Source organism: Aptenodytes patagonicus, chromosome 19, assembly GCF_965638725.1.
Source record: "Aptenodytes patagonicus chromosome 19, bAptPat1.pri.cur, whole genome shotgun sequence".
Lineage (NCBI taxonomy): Eukaryota > Metazoa > Chordata > Aves > Sphenisciformes > Spheniscidae > Aptenodytes > Aptenodytes patagonicus.
In genome coordinates, this window is record NC_134967.1 from 6534047 (window position 1) to 6558583 (window position 24537).

The 24537-nt window shown below is 47.1% G+C and overlaps 1 protein-coding gene across 1 annotated transcript in view; it reads right to left on the reverse strand.

The window, feature by feature from the left end:
- Window positions 1-3243: 3243 nt before the first annotated feature.
- ACAP3 (ArfGAP with coiled-coil, ankyrin repeat and PH domains 3) overlaps window positions 3244-24537 on the reverse strand; it is a 106518-nt gene continuing 85224 nt past the window's right edge. The window contains exons 12-25 of the mRNA XM_076356456.1: window positions 21484-21535; window positions 20915-21015; window positions 20362-20473; window positions 19584-19792; window positions 19211-19280; window positions 18983-19077; window positions 18216-18430; window positions 17497-17601; window positions 14682-14774; window positions 14302-14522; window positions 14030-14139; window positions 13543-13653; window positions 13367-13428; window positions 3244-3350 (exon numbers count right to left, since the gene is read on the reverse strand). Coding sequence (XP_076212571.1) covers window positions 3244-3350; window positions 13367-13428; window positions 13543-13653; window positions 14030-14139; window positions 14302-14522; window positions 14682-14774; window positions 17497-17601; window positions 18216-18430; window positions 18983-19077; window positions 19211-19280; window positions 19584-19792; window positions 20362-20473; window positions 20915-21015; window positions 21484-21535 — 1663 coding nt within the window. The remainder of the gene's footprint in view (window positions 3351-13366; window positions 13429-13542; window positions 13654-14029; window positions 14140-14301; window positions 14523-14681; window positions 14775-17496; window positions 17602-18215; window positions 18431-18982; window positions 19078-19210; window positions 19281-19583; window positions 19793-20361; window positions 20474-20914; window positions 21016-21483; window positions 21536-24537) is intronic.

A 24537-nucleotide genomic window follows, 5' to 3' on the forward strand; every position in this document is an offset into this window, starting at 1 on the left:
AGCGGGCGATTCAGCCTTTTCTCTGGGTCTTCTGCACTGGGAAATACAGCTTCTTTGCTGACTGGCAAAGTGATTTTTTGCAATACTGTAGTCCGAGTGACCCTGTCGAGAAAGGATACCATGAAGAAAAAAAGCACTAAGGACAAGAAAGAGAGAAGAGGAATTAGACTTCTAAGCAGAACATCTGGGTATGCCCTGGGAATGCAAAACTCAAGTGGATGCCATGCAGTCGTTACTGAAAGATTACAATGCCTTAGGCATACACACATCTATACGTGTGCAGACACATACACTTCGCTCTCAAAAGCAAGCCCCTCAGAACTCCCAGACTTGTTACCACTGGGACTAAATGGGAAGGCTGAAGGTTAGCTGAAAGGAAATTGATGAAAGAATCTTTATACTGGTCCCAATGCACAAAAAAAATCACTACAGAATTCTGCATCATGTAATGTAATTTCCAGGAAGGGCCAATTTTGGGACAGAGGAGTGCAGGACCAAGGATCAAGTGGCAATGTCTTGTCTCGTGGTCAGATTTGGAACAAGAGGTATGTGGCAACACAGGACAGGGATCTGTTAGCAGGGGTGTGTGCTTCAGTTTATACATCTGCAGACCCAGAAGAGCAAGGGGTGTTGCAAGCCAGAGGGAGATGCCTTGGCAGCATGGTATGCGAGTGGGCAGCGAATGTCTATGGGTAGTATGGAGACGTAAGACTGGAAGAGCAAAAGGGGGGGGTTCACTATGGGAGAGGGACATGGGGAAAATTTGCTTCACACCTGCTTGTGCCACCTTTAGCAGAAAAAAATGATAGTTTCTAAGCTAGTGGAAGAATAAGTAATAGGTATCCAGTTTGAAGGTAGCTTAGAGCAATCTTCTCTGAGGGTGTGGGCTAATTTTCAGCTTAGTAGCTACCTCTTTATTACAGAACATTCCCATAGCCTGCTGTAGTTGAGAAATCAGCCGTACAAATTCTTCATTAGGGTCATACCTTAGTGCTTGTGATATCATCACTGGAGTATCTGTCCTATTTGGAGCTCCTTATATCTGAGCTGTGCATTTCCAGCGTGGACCAAAAATTGAGGCAGAAATGGGAGTCACTGTTATACTCAGAATCACACAGCAATGCCACAGAAAGGTATAAATCCCGAGTCCCAGGTCTCTACTCTAGCTGCCAGGCTATTGTTCTTCCCCGATGGAAAGCTTGTATGATAGCTGTCATAGAAATCAAAGCTGAGCAGCAGGAAATGCAGCAGGTTGTTTCAAGTCCCTGTCCTGCCGCAAGCTGCATGGCAAGCTCTTCTGCAAACGTGAGCAGAAGGCTGCTAGCAGTCCAAGAAGCAGCCGCTCTCCTGCAAGCCCATCGTCCTGAACCCCTGCCCAGCCAAGGGCAGGGGAGCCCAGCCCTTTCACCGAGTGCACGTCCCACTGTGCAGCTCCGTGCTCACCTAGTGGCATCTCTCCTTGGGTCCCTGTGTCTGTGACGGCTTGTGAAAGCTGCATTCTGTTGTCTGGTTAGGGAGATGTTTGGAGGCTTGTCTCTTAGGAGAAACATCTTGTCAGAAGGGCTGAGATGTCTATTAAGCTGCCACATTGCTAGTGTGTTTCATTAATAGCATCAATGAAATTACAGCGTGTCTTAATCAGATAAAACAGAAGGGCTACCAAGAGAGTTAGAATCTTGTGTCTCTTTGGAGAAAAGTTCATTTAGCTTCCTCTCTTCAAGCCATAAACCTCTGCCAGATAAATTTCGTATTTTAAACCTTCTCATAGTAAAGTGCTTCACTGGCTTGTAAAGATCCAGAATCAGAAAGAATGAGGAAATGTGTGTGAATTTAAAAAAAAAAAAATCCTGTCTTTATTCTCAGGTCATAGATACTGTTTGCATGTGAGATTTTTTCACTCCCACCTTTTCAAAAAAATACATTTCTTCTGCCATAAGATATATTACATTTCAGCACGTCATAGTTTATATATATCATTCTGACAATGCACTTTATTATGTCGTGGTGCCTATACCTGTATAGTCCACACATAACCTTTTATTAGTTTTGGTAACTATGACATACAATAATAAAAATGATAAAAATAATACTGAAAGCCGTGCCTTACAGAAGAGTACAACTCTCCTAACAGTGAGATGCACAACTAGCAGGAGACAGAGAGCCCCTGAGGGAAATAGCTAGATTCTGTTTTCAGTATTGGTGAAACACTGGCTCAGGTGGCCCAGAGAGGTGGTGGATGCCCCGTCCCTGGAAACATTCCAGGTCGGGTTGGACGGGGCTCTGAGCAACCTGATCTAGTTGAAGATGTCCCTGCCCACGGCAGGGGGGTTGGACTAGGTGACCTTTAGAGGTCCCTTCCAACCCAAACCATTCTGTGATTCTATTGCTTGTAAAGTGTCCGTGGAATCGGTGTTCTATTGCCTGGTCCATGCTAAACCAAATGTCTCAAAGCACTCAGGGGTAGAGGTATCTTAAGAGGTGAGTTATGCGGGAAAATGAAGTGTTTTGCCAAAGGTTTTGCAGTGGACTGCTTGGGACTGGGACCGCTATGGCTTAGTGGTAGCCTGGCGCTGTGTCCTGGGCGGCCTTTCTCCTTTGAGAGGACGGGAGGTCTGCGTGTGGAGGGCCTCGTGCCACAGGGAATTGCATTCTGTCGCCACTGTGGGAAGCTGGTACTACCTCAGAGCACGGCAGGCGGCCGGTACTGTCTTTAATGAGCGGAGCAGTCTGGCTCCAGCGACACTGCCACAAAGCAGCATAACTAAAAGTCTGCGACATTCACTTTTCCTCAGTTTTAGGAGCGCTTCAGACTTGGTCTCCTCCTGGCATACTCAATGGTCAGGACGACTTACCTGTTCTTCATTTTATACAGCAATGTAAAAAGGGCATTGAGAGCTAAAAGATCAGCTTAACTCATTTTAAACTGCATTCAGGCACTGCAAGGCATGGGACCTAAGCCTACAGTCTGAATGCATACCTATTCTGGAATTACCCCTGGAACGTCTGTCGTCTTCCTGGTCAAGGCACGAAAGCAGACACCAGGGAAAATACAGGTTTCTAGTAGAAGCATGTCTGAACAGAGAACATCTTTCTTCAGTAGCTGAGCTCAGCTTGCCCGTTACACCTGCTCAGACGGTTCAGCCGTTCTGCGCTCATGAAGCTCAGTCAGCTCAGGGCTTGACCTTCCAGCAGAAGGTCTTGGCAGAAGGAGGGAGGGAGGGAGGGAGGGAGGGAGGGAGGGGGCTATCTGCAGGAGTGGCTGAAATGTAGGTTCCTCCTTTTGAGTTTCTCAGGGTTGTTCGAAGCCATGTGAGAGAACTCCCGGAAGATGTCCAGGTAGGTAGCATCTCCTGCAAAAATACACAGGAAGAGGCATTAGTCCCAATATTTTTGCTTTGCCTTGCTTTGATACTTCCCACCCATGGAGATCATGGTGCATCGGGCCATTTTCACTTGGAACTCACAGCTTTCATCTGGACGTAAGAGACAGCTCTACGCGTGATACAAAGACAGAGCCCAGCTCTTTAGCCTTGCACTGCCTCAGAGGGTTCTGTTTTGGCTTTCCATTCTTTGTTAACAAGAACAGGATTATTCACGAGCTTGCATATGTAAACATGCTCTCAGGACTCCTGCTTCACAATCAGATTTGGGATAATTCTCCCTTTTACTATTATTGGTACTTTTTTCCAAAGCCCAAGAGACAGTAGAGAGACTTTTAAGACTTGAAGGAGAGAGCTATTCTGGAGGCTGAGTGCTCTGAAATGCAAAGGTCTTTCGTTGTGCCACTCGTGCAACGGCAGAGCTTCGTGCAGTCGGGGTCATAGGGCTTGATACTAGTTTGCTGGAGACAGTGTTCAGCCAGGAACGGAGATAAGGTAATTTACTAGTGGTCTGGCTTCTCTTCTGGCAGCCAGACTTTTCAGAGCTTGTTGTGGCAGGTGCAACACAAGCCCACCTGTATTGGAACAAAACAACAACCTGTTGAAGGGCACCATCAGATAATAACAGTTCTCCATGACAGCTCACTCAAGGCCATGTTCAAACCACAGGTGAAGGCAAAGAGTTCAGGTGTCCCGGCAGTGGTTCTATGATAGAATCTCCCTCGATGCAGGAACAGTTTCAGATTTATGCTGCAATTCTAGAGATAATTAGGCACCCGCATCCCATTAACTCTGCTTGTACGTTTGCTGCTTGATGTTCTAGGGCAATTTCTGCCACAAACTGGGCTACTGAGATCATCTTTACCTGGTGATGAACCCATGTAGCCACAGGGGAAAAGATAAGGGAAAGATCCCAGGTATTCACCTACATAGGTGCAGCTACCTTTAGTCTTTCATGCAGAGCTCCTGTACCCTTTGTTTGACAGAAGACATGTCCTGGAGAGTCACCAAGAGGGTAGATCCACAGCTGCTATGAGCTGCATCGCTCCAAAGCACATCATCTGTCAATATTGGAGCAGTGCTGAAGGGAAGAGAAAAGCTAATATAAAAACTTGGTTCCACAAAGCCAAGTCGATAGCAGGATCCAGTGTAACTTCATATTGCCTCAAAAACTCAGCTGGAGAGAATGGTCTGAGTGTGAGTGTGTCCAGCTGGCTGAGAGTGGACAGAGAAGGCTTGCAGCTTCCCCTCACTCGCCTGGCAGTGCTCCCTACCCTGGAGGCATCCTCCAAGAAGCATTCCTCCAGCTGCTCCTTTGCTGCAAGCTCGCAGGACAGGTCCCTCTGTGGACGTGGTGTCCCCTTCCACCCCAGCTCATGGGTGAGCACAATGGGATATGAGGATTGTCTCTTTTCAGTATATGAAGAGTGTCCAGCCCAAAAGGTCTTGAGAATAATAGTCTTCAGCATTATCCACATGCAGGTGGCAAAGGCTTCTAATACGAGCCTTATCGTCAGGCAGGCTTCAATCAGGATCTGTTGATTTTCAGCCACAGCAATGCTCAGGAAACATATGGTTTTGTACCTGCCACAAAACCAACTTGACCTACCTGTTAGTCACTTGGGCCCCTCCTTAACTGGTGGGACTCAACCTGTCTCCACTGCCCCCGCCAGTGCTGTCCTGTGCATACAAATATATCCCAATGTTACAGTGACTTCTGCCTTGCAGCCTGTTAGAGCACCGTCCCCTCCCACCAGTGACAGACCCTCCATGACCCACACTGCCCTTCATTCTCTGTGTGCATCACCCCAGCTTCCAGCATTTCCACCTGCTCCCCTGCCACCTACCCCTCCCCACCTTCCCTAAATAAAATGTACTCCCCTTCTGGGAGAAGAAAAAACCCCACACTTATATGCTATATACAGGTAGCTTTCCCACGAGGACAATAAAGACTCATCTCTCCAGGGTTTATTTAGAGTCTGCTGTTGAATTGTTAAGCGTACCTGGCAGCAACAGGTAAGTAAGCGCTGACCTGGCCGAGTTCTGGTGTAGACACCAGGTAACAGCCGCTACTTCTCCTCTTCGATCCTGACTTAGTTTTGACACCAGTGGGATGGTGCCGAAGTGGCACTCTTAGGTAGCGGGACAGAGAATTTGCTATTACCTCCTGCAGTAGCCTGACCATGTTGGTAAAATCGTTAATATATCCTTGTTCAGTGAGATCACTAATCCTCCTGCATACTGGTAAAATATTTGTTCTGGCAACACTCAGATATAACTCCAATTACAAGAATCCTACTGTTGTAGTAAAGTATTAGTCCCAGATTTTTGAAGATATTTAAGTATTTAATCCTCATTAACCAAAGACAGACAGACACAGTCTTTTGGAGATCCGGGTTTCTGTAATCGCATTTCAGTCTTCAGTGTATTTATCCTTGTGAGGTTGGGTGAGACCAGAGTCTCCATTTTAGACAGGCAACAGAAAGGTAGTAAAATAAAGGGTGGCAGTGGGAGCCAGTAACAGGCTGGGGAAGGAGCCATGAGTATCCCAAGCTCCGTGCTTATAAATTTACTGTAAGGCCACGCAGCTCTCCTTTCATAAATGCCTTAAATGACTGTAATGCTCCTGATTTCAAAGCATCCTTCCTATTTAACTCCTTCACTGAGTTCACGAGCCTACCCAGATTCATTAATTGGGATCTGTTTGTCCCTCCAGGGGAAAACAGAGGTTATTCCACAATTTGGTTTTCCTGCATTTGTTTTCCATGCTGAGTATGACAGAAATGATGAGGCCAGGCCAGTCTTTCTTTTCTTCTTCTTCTTTTATTTTTCTGCCACAGACACACAGTATGAGAGAAACCAACGGGGGAAGGATTGCACTGTGATATGTGGGAAATGGCGGTCCACGTGCAGAAGATTGATATTTTCATCTAGTGCAAGGTCTCCTTTTACAGGATAGCCATCAGCAGAGCTCGTAACATATCAAGCATTAACTGACTCAGGTACTCTGAAGAAACATGAATGGGTGGGTTGGGGGGGGGTGATCTGAGCCTGTCACCTTTACCCCAGCCTTCTTCCAAAGCACCCTGAAATCACATTATCACAAGACAGTGTCACAGAAACCCAAACAAAAATGCAGAGTATTTATGTGCCATTCCAATCTATTCACTGCCATAAAATTCAAGCTGTGGGTTGCAGAGGAGAAGGAAAACAGGTTAAAAGGGGATGGTTTTCTAGATCCAGTTAATACAGGCAACAAGGCAAGAAACCCTACATAAATAAATCAAGCCAAAGAAGGAGGAGGGAAGGAGTTTATCTAGATTTTTATTAACAGTGTTTCAAGAGACAATAGAAGAGAAGGGATTGGAAAAAAAGGCAGACACCACAGCAACAGTTTTAAAATTGTACAAAGATAATAACATACAGAATATCTGGTTCCATAGTTACAGTCAGCATAGGCTGTGTAGGGAAAGGGGGAATTAAAAAACGTGTTACAAAGTTGTACTGAAAGCAGGCAAGTGAAGGAGGTTAATAGGTTATAGCGTATTTACAGCAAGTGTCAGCCCCTGGTACAGCAGCCCAGCCATTCAGTGTGTAACAGAGCCGTATTAATCAACCACACTTAGCAGCTTTGACTTGGCTAAAGAACTTCTTTCTCTCTGTGCTGTTTAGATAGGAAGGTCTGGGAGCCTTAGCCAGGGAGAGGCTGGCCGGGCTTTCTCATCTCAAAGGCTTTCCCTCCAGGCTGCCAGCCTGTGTAACCCTACAGCAAGAAAGGTTTACTCTATTTCTGTGATTCAGCACCCACAGGTCGCACGCAGAGGGCTCCCAGGATGGGGAATCCACACTAACATTCGTGTGCTGTTGGAGGGACATGACGGATGGAAGACAACTGAGCCAGGTCTACAGATCCATTGATAACCTGAAGGCACCCACCTGGCCACTCCCAGTACGTCACCTCTTGGAGCACAAGGACGTACAAACTAAACGTGCTCCTTCGTGGCCCTCACTGAGGGCGGTGCTCAGCGCTGAGACGTGTTTGTGGAGCAAATGCTCCTACTTCAGCTAGCCTCTCTAGCCATCTCAACTGCTGCACCAGAAACACACATGGTCCTCCCCGTGCCTTGGAAACTATCTTGGCTACTACCCCCGCTTCTATCTCTCATTCCCTCCCCGTAACTATTCAGCTGCCCTATCTTCCCACTAACACAGTGCTGGGTATACAGCTCAGAAGGGATGTACCCCAGCCCAAATTCCCTACAAGGCTGAGGAACCAGCAGGCAGACTGATATGAACCACATTCCTATGGAAACAGCACTCTGTATTTTGGAACATCAAAAAAATCTTGCTTCTTCAGAACTCTCACTCCCCCTTCTCCCGCTCAGTCCCTTCTTCCCCATGCCCCCTTCTCCACGTAACAGCACCACACACTCGCACACAGGCGCGCTCACGCAGACGTCTGTCATCAGCTAACCAATGGTTTAATATCACATGTAATCCCTTCATCCTGTTTTGTCTTTGGTTGAAAGCAATAATGCTCGGGCAGTGAGGAGAGAGAAGTGGGTTCAGGGACAGTCGAGCAGCACAGGAACAACACAGTGGTTTAGCAGTAGACAACAGCTGTGTTGTGGCCACTGGACAGTAAGTTAATCAGTGCATTTCTTTAGGAGGTCCTGTTTTTCTCTTGCATAAATAATGGCCATTTTTGCTGGTCTGAGATGTTACTGATCTATTTTACGCTGATCACAGTCTCGGCTTGCCAAATCTGTTTCTTTAAAGACACGAATCCTTCCAATTCCATGTTTTTCCTCGAGACTGCTCAAAGAAATTTCACATTGCAGAGACCATCTCAGAGACAACAATATTAAAATAACCTGAGGCTTCCCTGGATGACATGTGGAGAGGGAACACAGAGGGTATCATTTCAACTTGCCAGCAACCTGAAGTCATCCCATTTGGAATCAAGAGACATGTGGCAGACCCCAGGATTCACACCTAGACTACCTGTCCAGGCACTTGGTTACAGGGTTTGGGTCGAGTCAAACAAAAGCTAAGACAGGTATATAAATATTCACCCAGATCTCAAAAACTCAAAAGATGACAGAATCTGCATGGCTGAGGCAATGGTTTGGGTCCGTTTGTGTTTTGACAACGCCTGGCATGTTGCTTTCTAGACAAAGGCAAATCTCCTCATGTTAACTGTGGTTGCAACCAAGTTACTGTCATATAGATCGCATACGCACTCTTTGAAAAGAAAGGAAGAATGAAAAGAGTAGTTTTGGCATTAGATATTTCAAACAAGATTGTACAACACAAATACAGCTGTATTTGAAGAAGGAAAAAAGAAAGTGTTCATAGCTAGCCTTCCCTGCAGCCTGGCTGGCCATTTACTTTGCTCAAAACAAACTTTCCGTACAACTTCCCCACTCTCCCCTCCAAACTTCTAAGCACACACGCGCACACACACATGCACCCCAATCAAAAAAAAAAATCAAATAAACACAGAAAACATTGAGAAGTGCCTCCTTAGCATTTTTTTCCTGGAGAACCTTTTTGTTTTAGAAACTGCAGGATGTACTCAAGTGTTTGATTATATTTCAAACTAGAGGCATTTAATGCCTCATGATCTGTATAATGAAAATAGAAAAGGGGGGGGGCAAGAAAGGAAAATTGTGGGGGGGAAAAAGGCAGGTTTTGAAAAATATTCCCTAACAATGCTACAAAAAAAAAATCCTGACATTAAATACAGACAAACTGTATTGAATAAAAATTGCACTAGTCCTCTGGGCACATCAATAATAAATTAAATACTTAACAATTTCACTGATTAAAAAAGACAGCACAAAATCCATAACAAAAGAACATAAAACCCCCCAATACTGTATGTAGGAAAAGTGCACAAAGTTGCTTTATACATTGAATCTAAATAAAGTACCAATACATGTTAAATAGATAAATTGTCTTGCAAGACACTGCTTTTTGCATCAGTATTTACATATGCTTTAACTTCATGTACTTCAGCAGTGAGTCTGAACTTCAATGGACCTAACTGTACATGATTTTTGTATTGTTCTCATGAGCCACTAATGCTGACGGTGAAATAAAACGACCCAAAGTGGAAGCCATGTCTCCAGTTCTCACTGGCTTACAGAAAGGATCAGTCATATTTCTGACTTCTCATAAAAAGCTGGAAAACCAATTGGGGTGTTTTAAGTTGCTGTACATGTAAAAAACATTGCTAGACAATGATCATGCTGAAATTCATTAACAGAGTAGGACCATGGCGGTGGTGAAACATCTATTTCACTTTCAAGATCTTTGAAGTCCCCTGAAAGATGCCAGCTTTGATTCAGTGTGGCCTTTTTCTAGGAAAGGGCACAACTTGAGGGGACGTCAGCACTGACAAACGTCTGAATTGATGCAGATCAGTGTAAAATGGGATAGGATTATCAAAGAGAATTCATTACAGAGAATCTCCCAGTTCCTAACCCAGGAAGCAGAGCGAGTTCTTGGCTGGACATTGGTTCCTGTACTGAGCACTCTAAGTGCTGATCTGGATGCTGCAGGGTGGTCTGCATGATCTAACCACAAGCACAGCACAGTCCTGCGGAAGGCAGACGCATGCTTACGGGCTTTGCTCAGCACCACAACTCATTTCGCTGGACACCACCATCCAACACCATCTGAGCTTCTGCACGGAGCGGTGAGGTCTGCAGGGCATTTAACACAGATGATTTGCAACACTACAGATTTGTTCCTGAGCCCGCTGAGACTGATAGTAACACTACCACCAGCTGCAGAGTAAGCGGGCTCAACTGACGAGGAAGGGGTGTCAAATGGGGCAGCGACACACAAGTGAAGGCATCACCCTTCTCAGTGGGGAAGCCCATTTAAATTTAGGGTGACTTTTACCAGAAAGAAGACAAAATTCAATGCAAGGGACTGAAAGATGACGCTCCACGGGAATGTAAAGTGGTAACCTCCTGTAATCCTGCACAAGAAACGCCGAGTGGGCAGTGATGCTGGCTATACCTTCACACGGGTATCAGGAAGAAAGGTTATTTAACCCAGGGCGTATTAAACGCAAACTGAAGGAGACCACGTAGCAGCACTGCAGCAACAGCTGTGCACAGTGCACATCTGCCTACATTGGGTATTACTTGCACAGGTGTATGCCTGGAGTCAGCCCTCTTCAGTGGTATCACTCCAGAGTCACATGTGGGAGCTACCATCAGAACACGGTCCCTACTAACAAAGAAATTGTCCTCTGAACTAAGGATTTATACATCCTAGCATTCCTCTGAAACCACATTGCAGCAATGATGGCATTTTATGCCACGCTGCTTCATCCCACATGCAGTCCTGAATCACTCCTGAGGGTGTCACAGCTGAACGGAATATGAATACAGACCAAGTGATCTGCCCTCTGCCAACTTAACGGGCACGTCCTACAGCTTGTACTCAGAGAAGAGTTCAGAGGGAGTATTGCCTGGTCAAAGACTACAGGATAGTTTCAGACCAGGCATTGAACAGCTAAGAAGGGAGAAAGTTTGCACGATGCGCTCCCCCCGCAACCCACCAGCGTGCTGTGAATCGGCAGGAGTTACACAGCCGATGTAACCCGGGTTCAGCAGCAGCATGCTGCGTGCAGAGCACTGGCCTCTTGGGACAGATGGGGGAGATGGAGAAAATGCCATGAAAGGCATTGCGAATGATAAAAAGGCTGATGGGGCCAAGCTCGTTAATTTTTATTTTCCAAGATTGATGGAAGGAGATTCTTCATTATTTAGGGAAGCACAAAAGGCCCTGGGGCCAGATTTTGCACTGCCATTGATCTGCAGCAGTTTCAGCACAGTCACTAGGGCCATTTCAGATTCACAACAGACAATTGGGACTGAGATCAGAACTCAGCACTTGGTACTGTGCATCCCAAAGCTCCAAAGGGAACAGGAATGAGAAAGCTACAAGACAAAGATGGACTTCAATACCCAGACTGCACAGACAGAAAACCGTGGTCTGGCTGCAGCAAAATACAGGACAGCACTTTCCTAAGGAAGCAGGGACTCTCCCTTGAACTGAGAGGACACCCTATTAGAGTCTAAGTGGAGTTTCTTTACTGTTCCACTTTTAGATACGTGGGTGGACACTGAGTGCTGTTGGTTCAGCCTCTGAGGGCAGTATCTGGAGCGAAGAGCTGGATCACTGCTGCTTCAGTATCTGAGGACACACTTATGCCAACAGAAATGAACCTGCAAAGGTTTAATCCCCTAAGGGCTGCTGCATGACAGCAGTCAGTATACAAACAAAAAATGTCGTCAAACATGTACTGGATGAAAAATAATATGTGTATCACTGCTGATGTAATGTAGGAGGATGGGGAACTCTGCCTGGTATTCTTGCGTTCCTTGCGAGATCTTGATCCCCTCAAGATCCCAGCACTATCCGTAAGGCACTATGGCCCAACCCCAGAGCCAGCAGCCTAGGTGCCCAGGCAGGCGAAATACCAGTTGTGGACTGCCACCCATGAGTCCTGAAAAAACTGATGTTAATTGCAGTTGAGGGCATTCTGAAGAGTTTCTTACAGGAGCACATCTCAGCTTGGCATCCAAATTCCCAGCCAGAGGATAATCTGCCAGTGGTATGCATGCTCTGCGAGCCCTCCTGAGACAGGATTACATGGCTGCAGCATCTCTGCAGAGCTACTGTAGCATGATCCCCGTAACACAGTCCATAAACATAGGAACAAAGTGCTCTAAGTTGAAACACATTCCTCCACTCCAGCAAAGAATAATACAAGAAAAAGGAAAGAAACAAAAAGATTATTCTGCCGGTCACTGGAATTGGGGAACTCAGAAGCCCCTGGGCCAGCTGCTGAGATGCCCTACTCACATGCTTCAGCATGCGGGGGGAGAGCACAGAGGGGTACACATGCAGGTAGAAGTCTCCTTCACAGAGATGCTAAGTCAGAAATCTGAAGTGACCAAGAAACCAACTGAACCAAAGTCAAATTGCATCGTGCAGCCAGCCATTCAGGCAGTGGGAGTTGGACGTGGCTTTTCTTCCCTGACACAAAGCCCATCGCCAGCGACAAGCTTCTCCCAGCCTCAAAAAATTAGCACTGCTGCTTCCGTAACACTGTGCAGATTGCATCTTGGCCCAGGAAGCAGGCGAGCTATGGCTTTGACCAGCTAACCACCACGGGCAAAAAAAGGGGAGCATGGCTGGTATAGTCCTGAGAGCAATTAAGGTGAGTAGCCATCACTCTCAATCCTACCCCTTCTGTGGTGCCTTCTGGAGCAAAATATCTCTGCTCCACAAAACAGCCTGTTCCTGACTTAGAGGTCATCTTTTAGTTTTCTAAACCGGCCCCAGCAGCTCCCAGACGCTGCAGCAGTCCCGTGAGAGAGCAGGCTGCTGGTCACGCTGCCAGGAGAGGGCTCCACATCAGAATCCCTTCCAAACAAACTGTTCAGACGAGAACTCAGTGCACGGTAACTACACTGAAGCAGAGACAGGTTCGTCTGATCGTATTGTTGGGGGCTTTCTCCTGGTGATAGAGGGTTTCCTTTTCTTCTCCTTTTTTTTTTTTAATTTTTTTTTTTTTTAAATGCTAAACTCGCCTCCCATACTTTTCCACACACTCAAGTCCACACGCCATGGTCTGTGGTTATGCCCTAGGAGTCTCCTACACAAAATCAACCATCCAGTAGTCAAGCATGAGAACTTAACGCTAACAGGAAAGACCCCTTTTCCTTCCTGCGTGCATCTCAACCTATATGTACAGGCATCAAAAACAGACCAATCTGCAAGAAACACCAATATACCAAGGATGGGGCTCTCGGGGCTTCTAGAAATTCAGCCCGACTTCAAGACAGCAAAGGGGAGGTGGGGGAGTTGTCACTAACACTCATCTATATTAAGGCTGATGAACTCCTGTATACACTTCCTGTACTGCAGCTCAGTGGGGCTGTTGCTGGGATATTGACCTGGTTGTCCAAAGGGGCCCTCTGCTTCTCGCATCTCCTCGTTCATTCGAGCCAGACGCAGCCTAGAGCGAAACAGAGAAAGCACAAGGGAGAGAGGTTTGGTTATTCCTTCCCTGGTGGCTACTTACAGGCAGCGTTCCTGTATATAGGCACTGGGAAGTCCTGGCTGCACTTACAAGGTAACTATGTCTGCATTGGCTGCCTGGACAGCAATACTGAGCGGGTCCTGCCCATCGCCATCCACCGCATGCTGATTTGCCCCTCGCTTGAGGAACAAGCAGACCTGGCTGCAGAAGGGAAAGAAAAGACCATCAGAGCAGAAATTCCAGCTCCCCCACCCCACACTGGAGTAGGCAGAGGGCACTGCCCTTCCACAGGCAGGTACAGCTTCACTTATATTGGTCTAAAAAAATCGGGAAACGCTACAGGGCATGGAGAAAGGAATGGGTGTACGGGGGCCCAGTTACCCCCTATCTCATCATGGGGGCAATTATCCTTAAGACAATCAAGCTGCTGATGTGATATAAAAAGGCAAGTTTTGCAAATAACCAATTCAACAAAACCCAGCTCCCTTGCCCACCTCACCCCACGACTCTCGGTGTTAACGCTGAATCTCAATCCAAGGGTGATGCAGCATGTCAGAGCAACGTGCAGAGAACTTACCCAGTATGCCCTAGGTACGTGGCATGATGCAAGGGAGCCCGGCCTCGGATATCTCTTTGGTTAACATCTGCCCCATTCTGCAGCAGGAATTCACAGGCTATCAAGGAGCCCTGGCAAGGTAAAGGGGAATTTCTAAATAAATTCAGCCAGCAGTACTGAGAGGATGCACAAGCACGTACCAGGCTGTAAGTTGCCCGTCGTCAGTGCACTCTGAACTAGAGTCAAGACCTCACATTCCCAAATGTGGCCTCCCAGCCACTAGCACAACGTACCCCCATCACAGCTTGAATCAGAGGAGTTTTGTTTTCATCTTCATCATTCACCCAGTTGATCTCAGCACCATGTGCCAGTGCTTCTGCCATAAGAGGCAGGTTTCGGGCTTGTGCTGCCTTGTAGATCAACAAGCCAGGATGCAGCTCCCTCAGGTCCTCCAAATCTGATGCTTCCTGTTCAATCTCTGCTTCACCACTTGACTCCTCTGACACCTCGCACTCTAAGAGGCAGAAAAGGATGGAGTGAGATGACCCAAAAGCTTCGCATTTCCAGTTTCTTACGCTCCCTGTTGTTCTTGGCACCAGACAGTCCTGACCATCCATCCTGCCTTAGCATTAGCTACCTCCCCACACTTCCATCGACAGCCTGTGACACCCACCTTCCTCTGTCACGCTGTCCACCACAGAGCCAAACACCAGGATATCAGTGCTGCCATCTGTGCTTCCTCCAAGCCCGCTGTCACTGCTCAGACCTGCAGGGCCAACAGAAAACAAACCAAAGCCATTTTAATACACAGGCATTCCAGTACCAAGCACAGCTGAGACCACAGGGGAAAAGGGCTGCGCAGAATGTCACACACACATTGCACCGGGCACTGCTGGCAAGGGAGAGGGGGACTGCTATCCCATTTAGCCCCACTCAATAAAACTGCCCAAGGAAAAATTGCAAAGCCTTATGGTGTCCATGTCCCCACGCTGCCCTTCATGCAGGGATGCTCCAACATTGCCATGGCACTTTGGACTGTTGAGGACAGCCCTTGCTGCAATCCATGAGGGACGCCGTGACGTAGACTGGAGCAGAGCAGCAGCAGAGACAGCTTTGCAGCAGGTTATGCAGTGTCATAGCAAATAAAGACAACCCTCTGCTTTTACCACTAATAATCTCAGTTTCCACTCTATCCGTGCTCTCCCCAGAGCTTTTCAGTTGTCACTGGGGCACTTGCCAATGCATTGCTCTTGTGACAGATTATTGACCATGACTGGGCCAAATAACATCACTAGTGTGTATCTCAAGCCAAACTCTTAAAGCATTGTCCATTGGCTCATTCACCTTCACAGACACCCCTTCCCTTTCCCCACAGTGCTTCCCACCTTCCCTGCTTAGCTGGTGAATGTTACAAGACAGCTGACTACATACAAGAAATGGAGTCACGAAGGGATGAAGCGACTTGTTCAAGGACACACAACGTGCCACTGGCAGAGCAACTTCGTACCTTCTCCAGCTTGCACCCGAAAGCAGTCAAGAAAATGACAGAAAGGAAGGAAGAAGCACGTGCAGGAATTGCCCCTGCGGGAACAGGGATGGCCCATCACCTTTGTCCTGAGGGATGCCTGGCCCCCTTGGGAACTCTGGCTGGACTCAGCTTCTTGCTGCTTTTAATTTCCCAATGACTGTAAGGGCTGGGAGTGTCTGTTGTCCCAAAACTCAAGAGGTTAAGTCCCCATGATCTACCCCAAGACCTACACTCAAACCGCTGTGATTAGAAAGAAAAACAAGCCAGGCTGTAGCTGACAGAGTGTTTCTAAAATATGAGCTGAGTAGTCTTTGCAAAGAGTAATAGCAGGAAAGCCTGCGAGAACTAAAGATCTGAGCCTTGAAAACCCTAGCAGAACAAGACACCTTAACCTTAAAGGCTGTCTGTTGAAATCTTCAGAGCAGCTACAGCTAGGTCCCCGATAAAGAACAGTCTCTAAATCAGTGGTCCCAAAATCATGGCTCACAAGTAATCCTTCAGCACTGTTCAACAGCCAAAGGAGGTAATGAAGTTACAACAGGAAAGGTTTAAAGGGGCACGTATCACGCGTATCTTTTTTGGATTTGCTGTCAGAAAAATTGTTGCTGTTTTCTGTAGAAAGCAAACACACTGCCTGGTGAGACCACGCTCTCCATTACGTCACTACAAGTAAAGAGTGACTCCAATGAGGCCACCTGGCACTGCTCCAGATTTACATCAAAGCAAAAAAGAAGGATCTGGCTCATATCACATGAATATTAATACGTCAAATTCCCAGTTCTGTTCCCACTGAATCAGTGATAAAAATCCTATTTTCTTCCACAGGAGCAAGATAAGGCTGTTGAGCAACTCTGTAGTCCTGCATCTCCCAAGTATTGTTTCTGTTGACTAATAATGCTGAATTCCTTGAAACTGGAATAGCCCTTAAGGCAGTGATTCAGACAAGCACGAAAGCACTTTCTTCACTGATTTCAAGAGATAACATGTACTTGTAGGAAAGCCTATGATTTTCTGCTCTGCTGACTCAGGACCTTAAATATTTCTCCTAAGTTCATACAATATCAAGCGACCGAGCTAAGTTTTAAAAAGTTACCACTGCTCAGCTGAGTATGAGAATGGACCACACGACTACCCGGTGACAGATGTGGGGCGTTTGAAGTAAACACTTCTTACTTCGTATCTGCCGTGAGGTCCCACATGTACAGGTTTTTATCTCATCTGAGGGACAGCTGTTCCTTTAAGATGTAGTAACTTCACTGCTGGAAACCCTAGGAAGCTTTTTGCCTTTTGAAAGCCTGCCAGCCTGTCTTTCCCACGAGGGACTGGTAACGTATGGGTTCCAATCATTTGGCTGAAAGAAAATACATAACTGCCTCTGAAGCTCGGTTTGGAACAAGTAAAATTTGGGTGTCTCTTTTGCTGCTAGCTGCCAGAGCGTCACCTTACCTCCGTCCAGGAGGAACGGCGTACCGCTCCCACCGGGACCAATGCCACTGCCACTCCATGGGCCACCTGTTAGCGGATGCTGCATAGAGATGTGGCTGGCACCTAGAGGAAGGTGGACGGAATATGAGGGGAGTTCATCGTCACAAACACAAAAAGAAAAATTGTCCGCAGTAAGACTTGCTAAAAAAGGAAAAAAATTAAAAGCCAAAACTAAAACCAGAAAAAAGCCAATGGAATGCATAGTCTGGGAGTAAAAGATGTTGGGAAAAAAATCCCATCCACCAGAATGCAAACACCAGGGACTGACTGGATAGGATATTAAAATAATAAGTGCAATAAAAGAGCAATGGGCTGGAGTTTGTACAACTAACTTCCCATCACTCTTCTGAAATATTTACCCTCTTCTCCAGTGAGGCCGATACCTTGCCTTAGGTCTGGTGCAACACACATGCCCTAGAAGAGCTGGGAGGTAAAGCGTGCCAGAAGCAGAGACATTTTCTTTCTTTGTACTTACTGCGTGGGCCGGAGCCAGCACCAGTGTCAAAGTAGGAGAAGAGAGAGTCCAGCTCATCAGGGCAGAAGAGGGAATCTCGGCGGAACTTCCTCTCCAGCGTAGCTGCTATTTTACAAAGAGAGATTTTGAAATACGTAGTTAATAACATGCAGGTGAACAAATGAGACACAGTTCTACATCTGTATTTACACAGGCTGAGCATGCGTGTCCAATGCACCCCAGATGTGGCCAGTGCCATACTCATGCCCACGTACACCATCAAAATATAACAAAGAGCTGACCATAGGTGGGTACACACTGCAGACCAAGTCATCCCAGAGCATTTTGAGCAGCCAGAACCCTTCATAAGCATGGCCTCTTTTACAGACCAGGCAGGTAAAAATAAAAGAATTTGAAACTTTTTAAAAGCAGGAAGCTGGAATACAAAAGAAAATGCACAAAGCAAGCTTAGAAGTTGCTGGATCACCCTAGCGTAACGATCTCCTCCTTTAGCCACAAGAACCTCCTTAAACAGATGGAAAATGTTAGGAAATGGCTCTAAAGACCTGTGTCAACACGGTTTGTGCAACAGCATTTTTGCTTATACCTCTGGCAGGCTGCAGGTCCTAGAGAAAGACAGGGCCACACATGTTATTAGGGCAGTTGTGTACACACCTACAAAGGGGCACGGGCAGGCCAACACAGGTCTGCAGGGGGAGCGGGGCAAGGGAGGTTCCCACCTGATGACAACATGGCTGGTGAGGCATTGCCTGCTTCATGGCGGTACTTTCTACGAGCTGCGGGTGCTTTCGTGGTGCTGTTGTGCCTCTGGCACTTCTTCACACACCAGCGTCGAGGTTTCCGCTCATTCTCTGTTAGAGTCTCCCCATTTGGCAGCTTCTTCAGGAATTTCTTCTCCACATACTTCACTTTGATCCAGGCTTCCTTGTCCTGCCTAAGAGAACAGCAGCATAAAGCTGTGCACAGGCTCACATGACTCGCCTAAAGCAAACAGCCACAAGGAGATGAAGCTGCTCTGGGTCATTTTATCAACCTGGCTTTGAGTCCTAAAAATCATTAAGGCCTGTATCAAGAAGGAATAGTTTCGCAAACCTAAAAATATCTCCCATTTCAAAGCAAAATTAAGTAGTGCAGCGTGTAGCTGAGAGTGGAATGCAATGTTCAACCCTAGGCAACACCACGTGCTTCAGTTACATGTATTTGTAAGGTCTCAGAGCAGGTGTAAACCCAGCAAGCCCTGGTTCCCAAGCATGTTTCACCAGGCTGCTGGCTGGTAATGCCCCACTGACCTTTCTGAGAGTCAAGCTCAGGCTAGCGACAGAGGGAGTGGGCTGAGGTAGGTGTACCTGAGGTAGTTTGGGCCCTTAGTGAAGGGCCAGTCACGCTCTTAATCTGACTTTCCAGAGAGCTTAGGGTATTGGGTTTACTGTGTGGATGGATGGCTTTCCACAGGACTGAGAGGACCAGTGTGTGCACTGGGACTCACCTGGAGCTCCCTGCTGTTGGTTTCTTAAGTCCCAACTCTTCACATTGTGCCTCATAAATCTGATTCATGGTACTGTTCCCCAGCTCGCACATCAGCTGCAATACAACAGGGAATGAATGAAATCCTCAGGTGAGGAGGTACCTTCCCTCTAGTGTAGCCCGCCACCAAGTAAGACTCCCTCCACGTCCACCATTTGCCCATCTCTTGCCGTTAAAAGCCAACACTCACTTTCAGTAACTCTGGCTCCCAGGAGTCCAGTGTGAGAGATCGAACTTTGGAGCAGTGAACACCCAGACTCCTATTTATCCAAAAGGAAGAAAACTGAAATGGTTACATGCCTCAAAACAGAACTGCTCATGTATCATAAGATGAACAAGATCAGTCCAGTTCTTATGTATTTATCTATACAGACGTAGCTACAGCAGAGTGTTTTATTCATACGTATACACAGATGTACCTGCACACGCAGGTACCACAGCAATTACTTTTGAATCTATCTGTACAAACATTATAGTCAGTTGTAATTCAGGCTCCACCGTTTTTCACGGGAGCTTGCAATCCATCCCTGGCTGGCAGCAGAGAGCGCACATGCACGCAGTACCTGTGGATACCGGAACACTCAATGCACAGCAGAATGCCCAGGTTGATACTGGCCCAGCGAGGATCCGGCTGACCACAGTCACAGCACTGGTCATTCCCAGGGATGCTCTGCACTCTCTGCAAGATGGTCTCTCCTTTCACACTGCGCTCCCGGGAGTCGGTAGCAGAATCAATGCTGCTAGTTGACGGGGAAGCAGTCCGGTCCAGTCTCTGCAGGGAAAAAAAAAGGGTTCTAGGATTCTGCAAAGCACTGTGGAACGAAGCAGAGCTTTGCATAGCAGAGGCACTGACAGGAAGCGTTACCTGAAAAAGAATAAACTAGGGCGAGTCCAAGAAGGGAACGGGTAAAGCCTCGTTAATCTCTATTATTGCCACAAGACGGCGCTGCACCCCATCCCTGCTCTGGGAGCGTGGGCTGCACGCAGAGCATCGTCTGGCAAGCTACTTGCTGTCATGGTGCCTTGCTTGCACTTGTCCCAGCTAGGGAGCAAGCTCTTCCCAAGGGAACATCAATCCAGAGAGTAATGGCAAGAAAATGAAGATGTCAGGACAACACTGATTTAAAGCCTTGCCTTTCCCTCAACCCAGCTTTGTAAGCGCGGCTTTGCTTGGTGAACAATTCTTGCCTTTGAGTTGGCACTGACATCAGCTCCCTTCCTTGAGGGCAGAAGAGTATTTCCAAATGGTCCACCCATGCGCACTGGACCTGCCACAGCCCAAAAGCCCACTGTCAGGGCTCTGAGACACAATTATGGATCTTTCATGACCTCCTCACTCACTTCAATATAGTAGCTGTCAGGACTCTCCCGGTATGCAGAAGCAATGCTAGCTTGAACAGCCTGAATCCAGGCCTGACGCAGCTTCTCCGAGTCAGCCTGCAGCATGCAGCTCCTGTGAAAGAAAGAAATGAATTGGAAAGAGCAAAAAGGACAGCGTGCACCTTTTGGTCAAAATTGTTCCACTTCATCCTCAGCATAGACATTCCAATGGGGGCAGCACCTTGATTTGACAGGCAAAGGGGCAAAAATTAATCCTACAAGCTTGCACTGTCAGACGTGTTCCCTCTTCAAAAATTCCAGGCAGATCTGCTAGCTCTTTTGAAAAGGCGACCATTGCCAGTTTCACTGTCTATATGTATATTAGGTATGTGTGGCCTAGATCTGGCTTATGCTGATGTCTGATGAACTTCATAGGGACTCTGGAGTACCGGCATTGGTATCTCCCAGTCAACATTTAATAGCCCAGGGCAGCATCTGCTCAAATCTAATCTCTTGCAGCTCCATGCACAGTCCAGCTACCATGAGGATGGCCTAGGGAAGCCACCAAACTTACTTCGTAGGTGAGACGACCTCAAAGCAAAACCTCCTCTCTATGTCTTCACACGGCTTGACGGTACAGAGCCGCAGGTCTTCCACCACTACCGTGAGGACATCCTGAAAGGGTGAGAACAGGTGGCTTTGTTGGCTCCCTGAATCTGTGTCATAATCAGGCCTCTCAGAAAACTCCTTCCCAAACCCTGCTGGTTAGCATATGCTGAGTCCAGAAAGAGCAGAGCCAGCCCACCACCGGATAACTCTAGGGCAATAGGAAGGGGTTATACAGAATCGAAGCACGGGACAACATGCACATGAAGTGGCAGGCTTACTGGGGACTTCACCAACTTCCCCTGCTGAACAGGAATATTTAGATCACCACAAACACCATCTGCTGCCACTTAGTTCTCAGTACAGTCTAACTTTGGAGCACAATAATGCCTGAACGGGCTTGCTGTCCCTCTGATCCAATTCCCCTCCCCACTCCTTCCACCCCACTCTCCCGCCATGGTACAGAAGTCCCCAGCAAAGCAGGATACCAGACAAGTTGGCTAATCTGCCAGTGTCATCTGGGGTAGCCTCACTGACCTTTAGCTTTTTCTGGTACACCAGCTGACTGTTCTGTATGGAGAACCACCTCCTGAGGGAAGACAGACAGACAGACATCAGAACAAGGGAACAGCTGAGATACAGAGAGGCAGCTTGTTCTGTGGCAGAGCAGGGTATCTCTGCGTTTAAAAAGAGTGTAATTTATTCCAAGAAGCTGGAAAGTAACGTCGTAAGAAAAGCTCACACTTCTCCAGTGCCCTCCCTCAGAGGACAAAGGATTTACAGCCTTAGGGAATGACTCCTGGCATTGAGATGCTGTGATGGCAAGCGTTCTAGATATGTCAATGTATAGCAAGAAGGAAGGAAAGAAGGGAAGAAGCAAAGGAGTAGGGCAGTCCCGTATTACTGCCTAGGATTTCTGGGGCAGAAGTCTGTGTGTGCACACCGGCCCTGGTGCAGGTAGTAAATCCAGTGCCCGTGGGACACGTTGCACTGGTTAGGGCATACTTGCACTTGCATATGTGCACAGTGGGCATACTTCACATTTACTGGGAAAGTTGGATTACTTGCACATGCCACGCCAGATGCAATGTGCCTGCTGCCTCTCCAAGCAGGCTGTCATAAGGCAAGCCAGAAATTTCTTGACATCACGAAGAAACCCAGGTGGGAAAAAGAAAAACCCATCTCAGAAAACCCTGCTAACTGGCAGCTCTACAAACAGTGTTGGAGAAAATAACACGAATGAGTTGCACATCTTGCTGTTTATATAGGCTATGCTACCCACCAGGCTGATTTCTTTGTACCCGCTACAGCCTATGGGAGGCCAAACACCGCCAAAGCTCCTGTTTCCTATGGCTAGAGTAAGGACAGGTGTATGTGAAGGGAGTCTACCTTCTTAGGAGGCAACAAGTCACCAGCTAGCAGCTTTCCATTAAAATACAAGTTACAGAAGGTCCATGTGATGCTGACAGCAGAAGTAATTCCCCGGTGTCTTACTCTTCGGTGCTAAATCCAAACCCCCAAGTCACTTCCTCATCCCAAGACACAGCCTAAGATTTAGCAACCTGATCATCTTCATGGAGGGCAACGGAAGCCATGACCATCACTAAGCTTCAGGAAGAAGGTACTGGAATACCTGAGCACAAAGAGCCTTGCAGCAAGCTGTTATTTTGAGCATGTATTACACACTCTGTTTGCAAAAGAACTAGGTTCCCTGGGAAAATGAGATGAGACAGGATTCTCTTTCTTCTGTCATTGCTGAAATATTAAACAGAGATAAAAGACAACAAAAGGACTTGACATGTCTGTGGAGAAACAGGAAAATACAGGTAACTGGAGGCCATCCCATCTATGAGGGAGCCCATTTTGATGAGCTGATACGGTTCTGCATCGTTCTGAGCTGCTGTGACAGTAGCAGTCTACTCTCAAGGAGCTCTGCTGTCACATGAAGCTGAGCAGAAAGTTTGTCTCTCAGGTTCTGGTCTCTGCTCCTGCTCCTTGCAGCTGTGCTCTCCTGCTCACCACCCCAGAGCACGCATTTCTGCCTGGTACTGGCTCTTAGCCTGATATCCTGAACTGGGGATTTTGCTGTTCTCTCTGCCTGCCCCCTCCCGCTCACATGAGGGGGAGGCACTAACACCGAATAGCTGAGTGACAGCGAGAAGGTGATGAGTAGGCTACAGAAGCTGGGAATAGCTCAGATGCGGGCAGATACGGCTAAGAGTGGGTGGGACTGAGGAGACAGAGATGGCTGTAGGGAGGATACAGACTGTGTATGACTGGGACGTAGGAGGATACAGGGAGGATAGCTGGGATTTGGAGAACAGGGAAAACTTGGAGCCCTTGACACTAACATTACTTCAGACATCAGGAAAACCAGAAAGTCCCAAAGGGTCATGTTCCCTCCAGGAGAAGTGCCCTCTGGAGTGACCCTTGAATTCACAGCCAGGGGAGCTGAAAGGAGAATGGAGTTGCCTGGAACCGTTCATCTCTGTCACAAGAGTCAAGCACAGGCCTTGACATTAGCCTGACACATTTTGGAACGACCTTCTGCTCCGCAAAGACATGTGGTGTCAGTGAAAGCAGCCGTGCGACAGGCTATGGACCGAGGCAATACTTTGCTTAGGAAACACCAAGCAGGAAATCCTAAAAGGTTGAGAAAAATTCAGCTAAGATACCTTCCCAGTGCAACAGCGTGATGCACTGTGCTGTAGCTGCTGTTGCGGTTTCTGGTTCCTCCAAGTGCAAACTTAGTACTTAACTGTCAAGGGACCAGAGAGCCTGAGGGGTAATAAAATTGTACTAAATTTGCCTGGAATCTCCTTAGTACTAGAGGAAGCTTCAGAGAGAAGGAATCGCTTATCTAACCAATTCAGACATCTCTAAGAATTTCAAGTCTTTTTTCCATGCAAATACAGGCAGTTTCTGTGCATATTACAAACTGTTCACTGAACCATTTAGTGTTTATTTATTCCAAAGTCTAACAACAGCACATTTCAGCCTTGCTGTGGTGTGTACTTTGAATGTATCCCATAGCCAAGTAAAAGATATCTTAATATTGTATCATTTCCCTGTTACGTGAGAGGAGGAAATGTAGGTCAAAAAGGCATTGATCTCATGCATTAGAAACTCACTGGAAGGGTTTAAATCCTTTCGCACAACCGTGTATGAAACCCATTGACTATCTCAAGGGAAACTAAACGCACAAATATCGAGCAAGGCTAGAACATGAAACCTTTGCTTCCACCTTCCCAAGGTCTCTGGCAGCTGTGGAGACTCCTGACTAGTGCAGGAGGCATATGAGCCTGGCATACCCAGTGACCTATCAGATGAAATATTTATAAATTATTAAGAGCAGGGTCAGTGCACAGAAAGCCATCTCTCAGCTCCCGGCAGCACAGCTGATATTTCCATTCTCGCCTATCTCCCCATCCCAGAATAGACAGGTTTGATACTCGTGGCATGTCCCATTGTGTTAGGCTATTTCTTTTAATTGTTATGAATTTACAGCTTTCCTAGGGCAAGACTCGAGCTGCATTGAGCCCTATCTTCCCTGCATGGAACCTGGTCATCCTTCCATTGTGGAAAGCACAC